Here is an 18645-nt window from a genome sequence, read left to right on the forward strand (position 1 = left end):
GCCATGAGGGGATCCCTCTGTCCATCAATCCCATTTCATTCTATCATAAGTTAAGTTCTAGTAATGTACTATTGAGATGTTTTTGTGAGATGCTTCCAATTCCTGTCTGGAACGCATTACAGTATTCATAATTTTAATGGAAGAAATTCAATTCAGTCGACTTTATTAATGCCTTTGAGAGTTTTGAGGGTCAAGATTATACAGTACCTTAAGCTTGCCTCCACTGTTCCAAGCTAATGAGGATTGGTTACCTTGGCTATGCTGAGTAATCCATGTCCTTTAGTCCAGGGATGGATTTAGCTGCTGTTTTCACTGGGAGCTGGTATGGTCGTAGCAACCAGAACTGAACACAGAACTCTACATGAGGTCAATGCTAATGTACAAACAGTTTTTATTGTTTTCATAAAAGAATGAATGTATACAGTGTGAAATTTTCTTGTTATCACATGCAACTGTTAAAGAAGTCTGACCTTTAGACTGATATGGGCTAAAGATATCTTAACATTCAAGTATGATTAGTTAATGTGTACATTGATAAACGAAAGATGAGGAATGCGAGTATCATTAATACAGTTTTTTTAAAGATGAATACAAAATAAAGTAAAAATTATTAATTTACTATTTTTAAAATAAGATGCTGATGAGCTATACAAGAGCGCAAATCATTCTGTATCCATTTATTTGTTCAGACTACTGTTTTGTAACCCTTATCCCAAGGACATGTAGTGGCTGCTTATTTTATTCTGAGTTCTAAATAAAATGAATTTCAATATTAGTTAATTATTTATAGTTTTGTATCAATTTTCTTTTTGCAAGTTTATAAATTACACATAATGAAGATTTAACTTCTCTGAATGAATGTTTTAATTTTAGTCTCACATAATATAACATATCAAGACCCACTTCAGGCTGGCAGTGCTGTCAGGATAGAGGAGCCAATGCTGGCAGCATTGGGCATAAGGCAGGAAACGGTCCTGGACAGTATGCCACTCCACCATAGGACTCACTAATGTGCACATCTACAAGGCGAGTTTGGATCCCACATTTCATCTGAACATCTCTGGGTAGTACTAGCTACTGTGTTATCTCTGTTGTTTTTGTTATTATCAAATATGTTTACTAGACATTTGTAGCGGTCAGGGGTCGCTAAGATTCACACCATCAAGGGTGACGGTGATTTATTTATTTTAGTAGAGGAGATCCCAGGGACGTCCCCAGCCTTGGATCGACCCACACACACACACACAAAAGACCCAACAAAGCACACTGGGAAAAGTAAACAATTAAGAATATAATGAAATGAAATCAACTAAATGAAAACAATAATACCACCCCTGACCCCTTCGGCGATATTACATTTTTATCAACACAAACACCACACAGCAAAGTCCTTGTAAACCAAACCGGGTGACATGAGGGGTGATGAAGTTAAGTCCAGAGATCTGTATGTTGAAAGGGTGAAAGAAAACACAGTCCTACCAGTAGTTACTGAAAGGATGAAATCGGATGGATGGTTCAGGAGCGCTTCACTCTTCCGGAAAACCAATGAATCCCAACACAGTCCTCAATGCACAGGTAGACAGACGATCCAGACCCCAACAAACGATTACAGTCCAGGACATAATGATTAATTAAGGTTCAAATAACAGCAGGCAGCACGACAGATAAACGCAACACACAACGCACCAAAACAAAACAAACTTTTTTTCTTCCATTTGCCCCCTGTCCTCCTTTTAACCTCCTTTGACCAGCTTTGACCCTAGCAGCCCCTGTAAGGACTGCTGGGAGATGAAGTTCTTACTTAGTAGCACTGCTACACATTCATATTATGATTCTGAGCCCTTAGTTGCTTACTTTTTTTCTAAACCAGCTACCCATTAACAACATGCAGATGCAGTAGAATCAGCAATAATGGAGCAATCAGTTTAAAATCCAAATGTGCTGTGATTGAATAGCTCCTTTAATAGATCATTTAGGGAAAAAAACAGTTAAGGCCTGAGTGGTACAATAAGGTAGGGTGACACAATATTTTGAAAAAGTTTCACTAAAATTAAAACTGTACACTAATCAAAATGTAATACATATTACATTAAAATGATATAAGAAGCAAGCCATGTACAGTTATTCAAAGACACATCTACAGTTGTCCTCCAGGGCAAGAATTAAGAAACACTTATAAAGAGTTTTGATATCTGCTATTCCTTGAGTTAATCTTTGTTCATCTAACACAAATCTGCAAAATCTTTGTTCTTCATTGCAGGGCCTCCAGGACCAAAAGGTGACAAGGGAGACAATGGACCCTTAGGGATGACTGGTGCCCCTGGTTTACCTGGATTGCGAGGTTTGTTGCATTTAAGTTATTTTGATTGAAGCACAATTCATGGAGGCACAATTTACCTCGTTTGTGAAGTTAAATGTTACGTCTACCCATTTTGTTTTACAGTAGTGAAGGAGCAAAAATATTGACATGGCATGTCCCTTTATGCATGACCCAATTTCTGATAAGCAAATTTTATATTGGTTTACATTTTTTCTTACTCTGCTAATTATATTTTGAATTTCCTAAATTTTAGATCACTGTGCTACACTAACACTAACAGCAAAGGTTTACAGAATAACATTGAAAAAGTACAGTTTGTGGTGTATCACCATTACAGATTCCCTAACTAGCCCAACAGATAAATGAGCTTCTTATTAGTCAAAAAAGACCTGCTTTACTTATTTGTCCTTCTCTTAAGAGATATGAGTACCTGCCTAACAAAACTAGTTCCTAAAGAGCAGGCAAAAAGGAAGATGGCAACTAAACAGTACAATGGTAAAACAAACAAGCATCAAGAAATGTTTTCTGGGTATTAAAAATACATTTTTTAGCATTTTTGTTTCTATTTACTTATTGTGTCATCTATTTTATGTCATCATTTCTTTGACATCATTTAAACACTATTTTGTTTTAGTGATATTTTTATAATCTTCACCAGTTTTATGGTTGATTTTCATGGTGACGGCTACAGTATATTGTTGATGGTAATGATCCTTTTGCTGATCACACGTGTGAGCCATGTGACATCACTTGGGTGTGGTTTGTGATGTTACCATTCCACCATTATAAAAGATGGCAGCATGCATTACAGAGTATCCAAGCTTTTAGATAGCAGATATAGCCAGAATTTTTTGTGGTCCGTCCTTGCAATCGTAACCAACATGCCAGTTAATAACAGAAGAGCACTGGTAAAACATTATGGAAAAACTAAATAATTCTAAAATGCAGCAATACAAATCACTTTTTGATCTACAACACATTTTTGCCAAAACGAAAAAAAGAAAATCAAAATGTGCCTGGGTTTTTCAGAAGTAAAAACAGCTGACAGTCTGAACAATGTCTCCAGTCCTCCATTTGTAAGGAAAAATGGCCTGTGTGAAATCACACAGGAATTCAAAATGGTTATTATTTGTGACAATGTTTAAGAAATAATTTAATATAACATTAAATATGTTAATATGGTATATTAGTGTAATATTAATTTAATATAACATAATAAAATATAGAAATAAAACTTTTCACATAATATAATATACTATCTAAACCTGCTTAATCCAGTTTAGTTTGGCAGAGGGCGAAGTCTATTCCTGCAGAATCAGGTAGGAGACAGAAACCAAAGGGTTCCAGTCAATTAATAGATCACCTCACACACACACACACACACAGAGCCAGTTTTGAGTCGCCATTTAAACTAACTGTACATCTTTGTGATGTGGTGTAAAGCTGAAAAAACCAGAGAAACACCCTCATAGGCACTGGGTAAATGTGCAAATTCCACATGAACAACGACAAGGCACTGACATAACAATGGAGCAACAAAACACATACTTATTTATACAAATGTATTTGGTAAAATATCAATTTGTTTATTTCAATGAATGCATTGGTCCATAAACATTTGCTATGTTGTACCTGAAGTCATCCTGATAGAAAAGCTGGCCAGCTGAAAAAGTGGAGCGGGAGATGAAAAGTCCAGTTAACATCATTCTGGGAGAAAAATTTGGACAGGGCCAATAAGACAAGATACCTCAGCTAGGAATTGTGGCAAAGGCAAGCCCTACAATCCCTGCAGGTGACTGCATTTCTAATTGCAGCAGCACCTGAGAGAATCAAACTAAAATCGCCTTCCAGTTTTAAAAGTGGATTAAGCAAGAAAACAAGACACAGGGAAACAATTAAAGGTAAATAAAGAAAAGGGTTAACCAAAAAGAGGAAAAATGGGAGTCAGGAACAGAGACAGTATCAACATATAAATAGCCACCTCGAAAGGTGGGCACTGTCAGAAGGCTCTTTAAATCAGTGTTTTATAGACAATTTGCAAATCAGACCAGGCTACATCAGGGTTTAGGAAATAGGCTGGTCTTTTCATTTCTTAATTTTGAATGTTGTCTTAAATATTTGATAACAGGCACACCCTGGGGGGAACAAAGCAGCTCAGCAAGACACAGAAAGTAGAAGAGACACACACAGAAAGTATTCACCAACTAGGTGAGCAAGTAAGGGATGCCCCACTGAGGCACATTTCCAGTCTATGAGCATCTCCACAGCCTAGCTAGTGCTCAGCACAAACACAAAAGCTCCCTTGAGTTGTCACTGATATACGTTTTCCCAGAATCTCTCCAAGCTAATTTACATCTGTAGCAGTCAGACCCCATACTTGTCTGTGATGATGAATGGATTTTTTTTATTAGGTTGCCAAACTATCAAAAGTATAAGATATTGCAAACGTTTGATAAAAAAAAAACATTTTCCATAAACCTAGTAGATATTTGCATAGAAAAAGTTTAACCCAAGATATTAAAGTGAAATTTTTGGTTTCATTTAGGATTGCCAGGTGAGCGAGGGTACCCAGGACCTAATGGAGCAAAGGGGAATCCAGGCCTTGATGGACTGCCAGGTCTAACTGGAGCTAAAGGATCAAAAGGTATATCTTTCTTACATAGTCTTATTGTTGTAAGAGACACAGTGAGCCAAGCCGATTGTTTTTGTTCCTCTCAAAATTCAGCCAACATACATTGTGCTACAGCAGCCTGCTGTGTTTATATACAAATACCCCATTTGCATCCTGTCCATTTGTAAAGGATTTCATTAAACCATTGCCAGAGCAGTTGCATGCAATTTGGAAATGAGAACAAGATTTCCATTTCAAAAACCATTCTGAATGTTATTTGAGTAAATGATATGACTGAAAGACTTTCACTATAGAAATAGTTTGATGAGTGTTAAACTGGGATTTTTTAACATAAGCAAACTATACAGTTTAATATATGAAACTTAATTTAATAAAATAATGACAATACTTGTGATGATAACATTAGAATAAATTTATACCACAAACTAACCAGTGTCAGAAAAAGCCCTGAGTCAATCACTTGTCATTTAAAAAAATAGGTTTATGTTCTTGAAGGTGAGGTTTTGGAAGCAGGAAAAATGGGCAAGTGTAAGGTTCTGCGTGACTCTGATTTAGGCGTAATTGCGATGGTTAGATGACTGGGTCAGAGCATCTTGTCTTGTAGAGTGTTCCCGGTTTGCAGTGGTCATTACTTACCAAATATGGTCCAAGGAAAGACTACTGGTGATCCGGCAACAGGGTTATGGGCACTCAAGGATTATTTATGTGTGTGGGGAGCGAAGGATAACCAGTCTGTTTCCAGTCCCACATAAGAGCTGCTGCAGTACAAATTGCTGAAAAACTTAATGCTGGCCATGAGAAGAAGGTGTCAGAACACACAGTGCAGCCAGATTTCTCTGTTGCCGCAGACTACACACGATCCTAATCACACCTTATGGGGGTGATTCTAATGTTGTCACTACTCAGTGTATATTTTTATGTATGTTGTTTTTTTTCAATAAATGTTGATCACAGAAAACTTAGCAATTTTTTGCCAAAGTTAAACATACCATGGTAGACTATGACACACATTCTAGAAGGAGTAGGCAATCCTGGGCATAGAACTTCAAATACATCTTAAATTTAATGCTGTTTTAAAGTAAACTTCCTGTTTAATGTGGAGACTCATTTCATCTCTGTCTTCTGTCTCACAAATTAATAATAATTTGACATTTACTTCTGGTTGAAATTCAGAAAGTTATTGTTGCCATGGTTTTGTAGGGTACAGGAATTTATTAATTATGTAGCTTTTGTTTCACTTTTTATTCACTTAATTGCCAAGAATTTAGTTTTTTATTGTATTTTTTATGTCAATGTTAATGTCAAATTTATTTATATAGCATATTTAAAACAACATAGGAATGCTGTGGCCAAAGTGCTTTACAATATTAGAATAAAAGAAAAACATACAATTAACATAAATAACATAAATAGAAATAAAATATAGGAACATAAACAAAATAAATAATAAATACAAGTAATGTTATATAATCACAATGAGGAAACAATCAGTATTACTGATGATCATGGAATGCAAGCGAATAGAAATGAGTCTTTAATCTTGTTTTGAACAGTTCAATTGTAGATGACTCCTTTATGAGATGAGGTAAAGAGTTCCACCGGCGAGGAGCAGCAGCTGTAAAAGCCCTGTCCCCCTTAGTTTTACACTTGGTACGAGGGACAACGAGAGACAACTGACTAGAAGATCTAAGCACTCTGGATGGCTGGTGTAAAGCACATAATTCAGATAAATAGGCAGGCCCATGTAAAGATTTAAAAACTAGCAACAAGGTTTTAAAATCAATTCAAAAACTGACAGGTAGAGAGTGTAAAGAAGCTAATATTGGAGAAACAGAATCAGACTTTTTTGCCCCAACCAGAAATCGAACGGCAGCATTCTGGACCAACTGTAACTTGCGTATCAGGGATTTGCTAATCCCAGAATACAGCGAGTTGCAGTAATCAAGGCGAGAAAAGATAAAAGCATGAGTGGCTTTCTCAAGATCCCTAGAAGATAAAAAAGGGTTGATCTTACCTAATAGATGAAGCTGGAAAAAGCAACTCTTGACTAAAGAATTAACCTGTTCCTCAAAAGAGAGGTTACTGTCAAAAATAAAATCAAGATTGCTTGCTTGAGGTTTGCAAAAGCCAGAGAAAGAGCCGAGAAGTCTAAGACCAATTTGGGCTTTAGCTGATGGGCCCACTATAAGCACCTCAATTTTATTTTGATTCAGATCAAGAAAATTATTAGCCATCCAGGATCTTAGTTCAGAAAGACAGTTGTGCAGTTGATTTATTGCAGAGTTGCAGACGGGAATATAAACCTGTGTATCATCAGCATAGCAGTGAAAAGAAATGTTAAATTTCCTAAAAATAGCTCCAATAGGGTGAAGGTATATACAGTGCATCCGGAAAGTATTCACAGCACATCACTTTTTCCACATTTTGCTATGTTACAGCCTTATTCCAAAATGGATTAAATTCATTTTTTCCTCAGAATTCTACACACAACACCCCATAATGACAACGTGAAAAAAGTTTACTTGATGTTTTTGCAAATTTATTAAAAATAAAAAAACTGAGAAATCACATGTACATAAGTATTCACAGCCTTTGCTCAATACTTTGTCGATGCACCTTTGGCAGCAATTACAGCCTCAAGACTTTTTGAATATAATGCCACAAGCTTGGCACACCTGTCCTTGGCCAGTTTCGCCCATTCCTCTTTGCAGCACCTCTCAAGCTCCATCAGGTTGGATGGGAAGCGTCGGTACACAGCCATTTTAAGATCTCTCCAGAGATGTTCAATCAGATTCAAGTCTGGGCTCTGGCTGGGCCACTCAAGGACATTCACAGAGTTGTCCTGAAGCCACTCCTTTGATATCTTGGCTGTGTGCTTAGGGTCGTTGTCTTGCTGAAAGATGAACCGTCACCCCAGTCTGAGGTCAAGAGCGCTCTGGAGCAGGTTTTCATCCAGGATGTCTCTGTACATTGCTGCAGTCATCTTTCTCTTTATCCCGACTAGTCTCCCAGTTCCTGTCGCTGAAAAATATCCCCCACAGCATGATGCTGCCACCGCCATGCTTCACTGTAGGGATGGTATTGGCCTGGTGATGAGCAGTGCCTGGTTTCCTCCAAACGTGACACCTGGCATTCACACCAAAGAGTTCAATCTTTGTCTCATCAGACCAGAGAATTTCATGTCATGGTCTAAGAGTTCTTCAGTTGCCTTTTGGTAAACTCCAGGCAGGCTGCCATGTGCCTTTTACTAAGGAGTGGCTTCCATCTGGCCACTCTACCATACAGGTCTGATTGGTGGATTGCTGCAGAGATGGTTGTCCTTCTGGAAGGTTCTCCTCTAACCACAGAGGACCTCTGGAGCTCTGACAGAGTGACCATCGGGTTCTTGGTCACCTCCCTGACTAAGGCCCTTCTTCCCCGATTGCTCAGTTTAGATGGCCGGCCAGCTGTAGGAAGAGTCCTGGTGGTTTCAAACTTCTTCTACTTACGGATGATGGAGGCCACTGTGCTCATTGGGACCGTCAAAGCAGCAGAAATGTTTCTGTAACCTTCCCCAGATTTGTGCCTTGAGACAATCCTGTCTCAGAGATCTACAGACAATTCCTTTGACTTCATGCTTGGTTTGTTCTCTGACATGAACTGTCAACTGTGGGACCTTATCAACTGAATTTACCACAGGTGGACTCCAATTAAGCTGCAGAAACATCTCAAGGATGATCAGGGGAAACAGGATGCACCTGAGCCCAATTTTGAGCTTCATGGCAAAGGCTGTGAATACTTATTTACATGGGATTTCTCAGTTTTTTTGTTTTTTTTTTAATAAATTTGCAACATAACAAAATGTGGAAAAAGTGATGTGCTGTGAATACTTTCCAGATGCACTGCAGAGAATAAAATAGGACCCAAAATGAATCCCTGAGGAACACCACATTTAAGAGGAGCAATAGACAAAAAAGAGGAATTTAAAGTCACTGAAAAGTTGCTACCAGTTAGATATGACCTGAACCAGTTAAGAGCAGCCCCTTTAAGCCCAACAAGATGTTCAGGCAGCAACAGCAATATCTCATGGTCAATAGTGTCAAAGGCAGCACTCAGGTCCAGGAGGACAAGGACTGCAGCGCCACCAAAGTCAGTAATAATAGAGATGTCATTGAATTCTTTAAGGAGGGCCGTCTCAACACCATAATAACACCTAAAGCCAGACTGGTAGATCTCAAATAAATTATTGGAGTTAAGGTGATCAACCAGTTGATTATAAATAATTCTTTCTAATATTTTAGCCAGAAATGGCAATTGGGAAATCGGGCAAAAATTGGCCAAAACTCCAGGATCTAATTCTGCCTTTTTTAGACAGGGACTTACCGCAGCATGTTTAAAAAATGAGGGCACAACCTTCTCACTAATAGAACCATTGATAATGGCTAGTAAAAATGGACCCAAAACATCAAAGGCTTCCACTACGAGGCGTGGTGGTACAATATCAACAGGACTGAGAGCTGGTTTAAGGGTGTCAACAGTTCTTTTTAACTGTGAAAGTGAGACAAGATCAAAAGATTCCAAGACAATACCTATGATTAACAGTATGAAGTTCATAGCCAGTTGGAACAATACCACAGCGAATTTTATCAATTTTACTGACAAAGAATGAAAGAAACTGCTCACATGAAAGAACAGTGCTATTTAATCCCATCACAGAATGATGGTGAATGGGCGCATTAATTGAATTAAATAAAACCCTAGGATTTTTAGAATGACGGGATACTAAATCAGCGAAGAAATCATGTTTAGATTTCTTAACTGCAACCTGGAAGTTGAATAGAGAAGTCCTAAAAATCTGTTTTGAAACAATCAGTCCATCTTTTTTCCAATGCCGTTCAGCAGTTTGACAGGCGCGGCACAGCGATCGCGTAGTTTAATTTAGCCAGGGAGCAGGTCTTCCCTTATTACAGCGTATCTTGAGTGGACCAATTGAGTCTAAAACCGTTTTACAAGAATAATTAAATTCTAAGACAGAATCATCGATACCATCATATTGGACATGCACATCGAGACTAGAGAATATGGTTTTAAAATCGGATATAATAGAAGAATTTAAAAAGCGAGAGCAGCATGAAGCACAATTAGTAGTAGGGACATCTACAGTAATGTTCAAATCCATTCTTACAGAAAAGTGATCAGTAAAAGAAACATTGCATAAATCAATATTATTAACTGAAATATCACGTGTAAGAATGAGATCAAGAGTGTGTGACCGAGATAGTGAGTTGGCATATTATGCTGGATAAAATCAAATGAGTCCAATAGTGATAAAAAGACATTAACCAAAGGCTTCAATTGACAACAAACGTGAATGCATTAATACAGGTGAACACTGGCATCCAGGTGAAGAAGTCAGCAGATGAATAAAACATAGGTGGAGGTTCAGATAATATCCCATCAGGAGAAAGCCAATTCGCCATGTATTGCAAATAACAAGGAAGAAAACAACTAATCAACTCAATCAGTGGCTGGATGTGTGTTTATCTTTAAACCATTAATATCTGTTTCAGATGAAGAAGTTAGGTAGAACACAAGCCTACAACCATTGTGGCCTTCCAGCACAAGGATTATTCAAAATTGGTTTTGAAGTTGGCCTAATAATGTGTAACTACACTGATTCAGTGAAATAAAATAAAAAACATTAAGACATGTAAAATAAAATACCATTTATTACACAGGGCAATGAATGCAAAATACTAAAATCTTTGACTTTGAAAGTATGCAGAACTGTGCTTACCACGTCTTCCTCTTCTTGCCACTTCAGTTTAATTTCTCTCAGAGTTTCCAGCTTTTCTTTTCACATAAGCTTCTTATGGGTGTCTCACACAACCCAGAGATGTGCATATTAGGCATATTGGACATTAAATATGGAGAGTATGAGTGACTTCTTTTGAGTGCATGAGTGGGCACAATGGTTTGTGCTGTGATTCCATTTTGCTGTTAATGTTTCTTAGCTTTCATTTAAGCTATTTGCAGTTGTTTAGATGTTTTAGACTATGTATATTCCAAACATCTTATTCATTTTGCACAGACGTTATTTCATTTTGTTAAATATATCTTAAACTGTTTGTGATGCAATTTCAATTTTTGTTATAGGCACCATCATTTTGATTTTGTCATGGGTACTGCCAGTTCACAAATCCCATTGCCAAGATGTGGCTCCTAGTAGCCAGATGTTTGGTTGTTGAGGTTGCCTCTTCTGATGTTTATACTGCAAGGGGTTTAAAGGTCTGAACAGGCAGAAAAGTTTTCATCCAAGCTTTGTGGATATATTTACCTAGAAGACAGTGATATTAATTTTAATGATTTCTAGGTTTTGTTTTTTCCTTTATGAAAGTTTGATTTTCAGCATCAATCTCTGCATGCATTTTCACTATGTCTCATTTTTTGGTCCATCTCTATCAAAATATTGTGTTACAATTTGAGTCAGTATTGTTGGTTCCTGTCTTGGCCTTATTACAGCCCAAGTAGCTTTGACCTTCTAGTAATCTTTCCTGGAAGAATTAAACTCAGAATATGAATTAATAGATGGACTGAAAAAGAATGATAAGGATACTGACCCTTTAGATCAGGGAACTCAACTCTTATCCTGGAGCTCTGCAATGTCTGCAGGTTTTCTGTCCAGCCATTTTCATATTTAGAAGCCAGGCCTAGTAGATAATGAAATTTGGCATTTAATTACATGGCTGTTGACACATTCATTCTTCCAATACAAATCTTTATCTCATTGTAGGTTTTTCATTTTCTGAGAATGCAATGTAAATGCATTTTGTGTCTATTAGTCCCCCCCTTCTTGCTCATTTATTTCAAAACAATTTATTAACACAGATACTTGATGATGTTTAAACACAGGTTTAAATGGAAGCATGTTGGCAGGGGAGCTGGTGGTTCTTTTGGTATCTGAATCTTTATAAATGAGATATACAGCAGGAAGAATACAAAATGCAGAAGAGTGCAAATCACAAAAGAACATGCTCCACAGAGGTTACCATTACCAAACAGTGATGATAGCTACCAATAAAGATGGCTGGCCCAGTTTTCCACATAAACACCCACAAATTCCTTGTTAACTTTCCTCTAAATAATTCATTAAACACCTCCTGTGCAACCTGGCCTCTTCCTTTTTCCCTTCTGTTGAGCTCATGCCAATTATTCACGTCCAAACTGAAGTCCACCTAACCTATGGCCAAAAGGAGCTATTAAGCCCTGGTTAATGACTACTTCAAGGCATACCCCAGGAATCACTTTCCTGAATGTCATGCAGAAGTACTAACCACCATAGTTAGGAACATATGGAGTTACAGATACACTGTCCGTCTCAACATCTTGGTGAGACCCAAAAACTACTGCCCTATAGCAACTTGACCGATTGCTGACATACTAGTAGGAGTTTCCCAGAGACTCCAGTTCAAGGCTGTGTAAAACTTATTTATATCTGGCAGTGCCCCTCGTGGCTAGAAAAATTGTCATTTCCTATATTATTCACAGAACATCTCTCTTCCTTTTCCTGTCACTTAATATAACAACAAGGTTGGATTAAGATCACCACAGACCCCTGGATGATTTTTAACAATTCATTTAATTCACTTTTAACAATTAATTTCAGAGTGTGGACATCTGATCGTTTCACAAATTGTGGTTACCCAGTCTTGATTTAGGCTTGCAGGTTGTCCTGCCCTCTGCCTCAAGCGCCTTGCCTGAGTTGACAGTCAGATAAACTCCCTTCCAATGACCACACAGACAAGAGTTTCCAGTTTGCTTTCTTTACTGAAGCCAGTTGGAATAGGGTAAAACTACAAATAAATCGTAAATACAATATAGTAAGAAATTCTTACGTACAAACTCAAATAATAAACTTAATGACAGAATTACTTATTCCTTGCAAACATATAAAGAATAAATAAATAACATTCACTTGAATGACAACATTATCTGTGCACCCTGGCAAAGCTGCTAAAGTATAAAAAAGTACGCTCCCAAGTACTTCTACAATGCAGCGAACACTCGGATAACAGCGGCAAGTTGCTGGAACCTTTTAACCTTGAAATACCTCCTTAAATAACTTTAAAATACTCAACGTTTCACAAACATGTATCAATACAGAGAATTAAACATCTCTACATACCGACAATGCCTTCCGAAGCCAAACTGAACGCTCAAAGTAGGAAGTGATACAAACATGTGCTCTCTATTTTGTGTTTACTCTCTGGGCACAGCTTTATGAGATCATCACGGTGAGACAGGCTGCTTCTCAAACAAAGGAATGCTGAATTCCACCACTAGAGGTTGCGAATCTTAAGGGCTCATTTATACTTCACGCTCAGAACGCGTACGCGTCCGCATCATGGCTGCCACGCGTTCCCAGCGTTCATTTCACGCGTCCTCTGAGCAGGTCCTCAGAAATTAACCCGACACGTGCGCGAGTTGCAGTACCAGCAAAAAGTCGGGGGGCGCAGTTTGCTAAAAGTCAGAATGTGACGTCAGAGTCTCTGTTTACTATCTACATGTGACAGCAAGCCTCTATGGAGATCCTTCGGGGATCGATGTGCGCACTTTGCTGTTTGATGAATGGCTCAAATACAGTGCTGTACATTATGTAGTCGATGTGAAGTTGCAAAAAAAAAAAAATAGACGGCACAAAAGATGGTATGTGAGACTTTTAAAATGTATCGTGTCATTTATATTTTTTATGTTTTAATTTTTGCAACTTAACAACAGCAACATAATGTATAGCGTTATATTTGAGCCACTGAGAAAAAAATAAAGGACACGGTGAAAATGTGTATTTTGTAATTATAGTGGAAATTTCGGCTTTAATCTCGAAATGTCCACTTTAACCTCGTAGTTTACTTTATCATTAAAGCAGACGGTCGTAAACGTCATCCCAGTTTTTAATCGCTGCGAGCTTGTTGGACCTGACAGCAGGTAAAGTAAAACAAAAAATAGATGGCACAAAAGATGGTATGTGAGACTTTTAAAATGTATCGTGTCATTACGATCGGGAATATGTGACGCAGCAATAGATCGCCAAACAGAACAAATTAAATGTATGATATTCCAACTCTCTGCAAATTTAGAATCTTTAGATTTATACTTGATATCACTTTCATGATGAAATGCATTAAAATGTGTATGTTACATTTTACATATAATTTCGTTTAAATAATGAATACTGTTAATAAATACACACATGGGGGTGTCATGGTGGCGGAGCAATAGCACTGCTGTCTCGCAGGGAGTTATGTTGCTGGTATTTCCTGCTTGTATTCCACACTGTGCTCCGGTTTCCTTCCAAAGATATGCAGATTTGGGAATTTGGTGCCGCTAAAATGACGCTAGTGTACTGTATGTGTGTGCTTGTATTCACCTTGCGATGAGCTGAGGCCTCGTCAAGGGACTGTTTCTCACTCGTGCCCAATGCTTCCTGGAACGGACACATACATCCCTGGATTTATGGATTTAATCAATAAACATCCTTTTCACAGATATTGCGGTAAGGTGTTATCGGAATTTAATAGGTGTTCTAGGCAATTCACAACACAGAGAAGCCAAACATGTTCTCACCACGATAATATCTCGCACTGCCACCTGGTGGATTCCTCCAGATTTACGTAAAGAACGCGCGCAAGTATAAACACTACAACGCTTGCGTAGCAGGAGCGTCCGCTGCAGCATGCGTCGCGTCGCGTGAAGTATAAATGAGCCCTAAGTCTCTCTAACTTCAACCTTTAGCTAGAACAGCACACAGGTACTTGATTGTTTGTGAGTGGAGGTGTAGGAGTACATTGTATGGTCCCCCTTGGTAATTTCAGTTCATCGTTTCATCAGGTAACTGGGCGGGTTTGGGGGTTCTGCAAGATGGAAAGGCCCCTTGGCATCACAGGCCCATGGGCGCACACCCTGAACTCTATGATGGTAGATCCATAGCTTCTTTAAATCCATCCATCCATTCAGTATCCAACCCGCTATATCCTAACTACAGGGTCACAGGGGTCTGCTGGAGCCAATCCCAGCCAACACGGAGCACAAGGCAGAAAACAAACCCCGGGCAGGGCGCCAGCCCACCGCAGGCTTCTTTAAATTATTTTCTTATCAATTATTAATGCTTTGCATTAACTGAATTAATATTTAATAGCCATCCACTTTCTTTGGTTTTCGAACTAAACAGAGATCTTATTCTGAAGTTAATCTAATGTGATTAACTAATGGCTTTAATTCTAATGATCAAACATTTCAATGGTAACATTTTAATATGCTTTCCTATAATGGAATCAACTTTATTTTAAAAGTTTGTTTAGGCACCCCTGGGGGAGAGCGTACTTTAATTCAAAATCTAATTATAGTCTGTATATTTTAGCCATTTAAGTATATTTTATTTATAAGTGATTGTGACCCAATGATACAAAGTAAGGTGTCTGGGATAAACAAAAATCACATATCAGTATCCTGAATAATGTTCTAAACAATTAGCTAGACAGTATACTTGCCATATTTTCACATAGCACAAAAATATAATAGTTATATTTGAAATAATTGAAATGTTTTGAAAATAGTCCAAACCATTACCTAAAATTGTTGCAGTGCTTTAAGCAGAACAGCTTATATGATCTTGGCCAGGGGCCAGACACAATTAAATTCTGACATTACCTCAGTTTGCTAAATATAAATGTCATTAATGTTAACATATAAAACCAGGATAGAGTCCTTATGGGTGAAGTGTCCAATTTCAACTAAGCTTTTCAAGAGAATACCATGATTATCATTCTGTAGTGATCTCTTCTCTAAAGCATTTCCTTATACTACCAGATACTAAAGATTAAGAACTTTCTTAAAGGGTAATATATGAATTGTCATTTGGGGATGTTCCAAAAGCAAAAACTAAAGCATGAAAAATGCTAAGTAAAAGTTCCAAAATCAAAATCCATCTGTTTATTTTTTTTATCCCAAAAGGCACATTAAAACCTGTGTTGGAATGCTAGTACTGTATCAAGTAAAACATTTGAACTGAAGGAGAAAGTGCTAACTCCACACAGAGACTTAACCAAGGTCACTGGACCAGCAGTTGGGGCACATAATCAAAAACCAAGTCACCCTGCTCTTCCCAAACTCGCAAAATACTCATCATGAGAAACCAGTGTTGAGGAAAGGTAGAAATGGATTCCATTACTGACTCTCCAACTCACATTATGTAACATCTGTTTAGGGGTTGTGCTATTCCACACTACAACTGTGTTCATCTGTGGCTGTCCACACGGCGCAACAAAAATCAGATAAATTAATCAGGTGGTATTCTTCCTTTGATCCAAGGTCTAGTTCCAATGCTTGTGCACCTATTGTAGGCACTTTCGATGGTGACAAGGGTTAGTGGCCTGCGACCACTCAGTCCCATATGTAGCAGGGCTCAGTGTGTTGTGTCGTGACATAAAAGTATCATAATCATCATTAAAATTATCTCTGATTTGTGTCACTGTAGCCAATTTGTTGGTTCATTCCAAATGGGGTAGCCTTAATTTACCTGTTGAAGTGCTGAGTCTTAGCCACCCAAACTCCTGTCAGCAGCTTGTGGTTTCAAGTTTCAAGTTTTATTGTCATATACAGATAAAAATGGGATATCATTACAAGTAAACAAATTATTGGACAATTCTTTTTCCCTTCCTAAGACTACTGTCAATAGATACTCATCACAACTGACCGTGAGTATCCCACAAGGCTTGTTGTTTGAGAGTTTCCCTGACCTACTCATCTTGCCGTAACAATTCTGTCCTTATCAAAGTCACTTATTCTTTATATATGTCCATATATTTTTCATTCAACATGTCGACAAATGTCAACTTAATATTTAATGTCTCTGACCTTGACATGCATCGTTGTTACAAGATAATCGACGTCATTCACCTCATATGAGAGTGCTCATTAATGTTTTGGCTCATCAGTGGGTGTGGATGTGTGTACAAATACATATATTTTACATATATATTGTGATGTATGGCTGGCTGTTCATCCCGGCCAATACCCCTACGCCGCTAGGTGGACCCCTCCCTGCAGTATGGAGGTGCCACGAAGACCAGCAGGGCATTATGGATATTGGAGTCTTTATTCACAGCCCTGCTGGATACCATGGGGGCCGCCAGGAATCACTGCAGGGAGGCCCAGAGACTATTTGCCTTACGCCCAGGAAGTACATCATAGTCACATGGACAAAGAGAACGATGTGCTTCCTGGGTGAAGAAAAAAGGATTTTTTATCTGACCCGGAAGTGTTCAAGGTCATATGGACAGAGAGGGTGAAACGCTTCCAGGTCGAGGAGTATAAAGGACTGTGGGAGATCCCAGACAGACGAGCTGAGTTGGGAGGCAGGGTGGCTAAGTGTCTGGGAGTTTGGAGGATTGGTTATTGTTTATTTGTTTTTAGAGTATTGTGGAGAGGAGCGTGCTTTGTGCACATTATTATTATAATAAATAATAATTGGACTTTTTATCTGGTGTCTGACGTGTGGTCTGAGGGTACAAGGGTGCGAGAAAACCCTAATCTGTCACAATATATATATACTGTATATACAGTATAGATATGTGATACAGTACCTGCCAAACAACACAAAGAGTACACAACATGTGTTTTACCCTCACTGGGGCTCATCAGGTGTACGTACCTTTGCTTCCACTTACGGGGATTGAACCTCAGACTTCAGCCTCTGACATTGCGATACAGTGGCTGGTTCACTTACTTGATATAACCGATGTTTGTCGACTGGCTGATCAACCATATATATATATATATATATTTAGTCATGTCCACACGAAACTGACAAAAGAGACCGACACTGATCATTGATTTTCCATATTTAACCAAAATCAGACTTTGCTTAGAATTTGATCCAACAGAATCCTTAACCTAAAATTTTGCTACACAACCTTTGGAGGCAATCACTGCCAAAAAGCAATTCCTGTAGCTCTCAGTAAGACAACAGGTAATTTGGCGCTTCTTGAGCTCTAGCTGTGTCAGGTTTAAAGGATGCCTTCTTCAGACTGCGTATTTCAATTAATTTCATAAATGTTATATAGGATTCAAGTCAGGTCTAGTACAAGGCCGCTTCAGATGTCCAATATAACTCCTTAAATTTGAATACATTTACAACCCTCATTATAAAGGATGTACACATTTACACAACCAAGACATATAACTTTTTGCTTGCACATTATCCTTGACTAGCGTCTCATTCAGAACTAGATCCTACTTTGCTTGTATTGCTGAAGGCTAGGCTTTGATTCCTCCATTACTCCATCTGGGATAAATAGGTATATAGATGGCTGCTTGAATTATGAGAAATATAATTAGTGTCAGCAGATGTGATCAATTAAAATGAATTAAAAACGGTATGAGCTATTGTTGTACATCCTAGAAGTTAAAAGTTAATTGAGGAAATAAATGACTGCTTCAGAGCTATGATTTCTTGAGTTGCCTTTTGCTCTTATTGATTAACTGTGCGTGTTTGTGTTTGCCTCTATGTGGTAGGCAGAAACTTTAATCAGGAGCCTGTTTCTTGTACAGACTTTGCTGCGTGATGTAAACGACTGGTCTCACAGCTGTTTCAGATTTCATGTAGTGTAGCGAACCTTGCTTTTCTTGGCACAGAACCAAAAACGGTCTGGCACAA

The 18645-nt window shown here is 38.2% G+C and overlaps 1 protein-coding gene across 1 annotated transcript in view; it reads left to right on the top strand.

Moving 5' to 3' along the window:
* scara5 (scavenger receptor class A, member 5 (putative)) overlaps window positions 1–18645 on the top strand; it is a 501271-nt gene that overhangs the window by 291373 nt on the left and 191253 nt on the right. The window contains exons 5-6 of the mRNA XM_039748467.1: window positions 2261–2341; window positions 4866–4964. Of these exons, the coding sequence (XP_039604401.1) occupies window positions 2261–2341; window positions 4866–4964 (180 nt within the window). The remainder of the gene's footprint in view (window positions 1–2260; window positions 2342–4865; window positions 4965–18645) is intronic.

The sequence above is a fragment of the Polypterus senegalus genome, chromosome 3 (assembly GCF_016835505.1).
Source record: "Polypterus senegalus isolate Bchr_013 chromosome 3, ASM1683550v1, whole genome shotgun sequence".
NCBI classification, from domain to species: Eukaryota; Metazoa; Chordata; class Cladistia; order Polypteriformes; family Polypteridae; genus Polypterus; species Polypterus senegalus.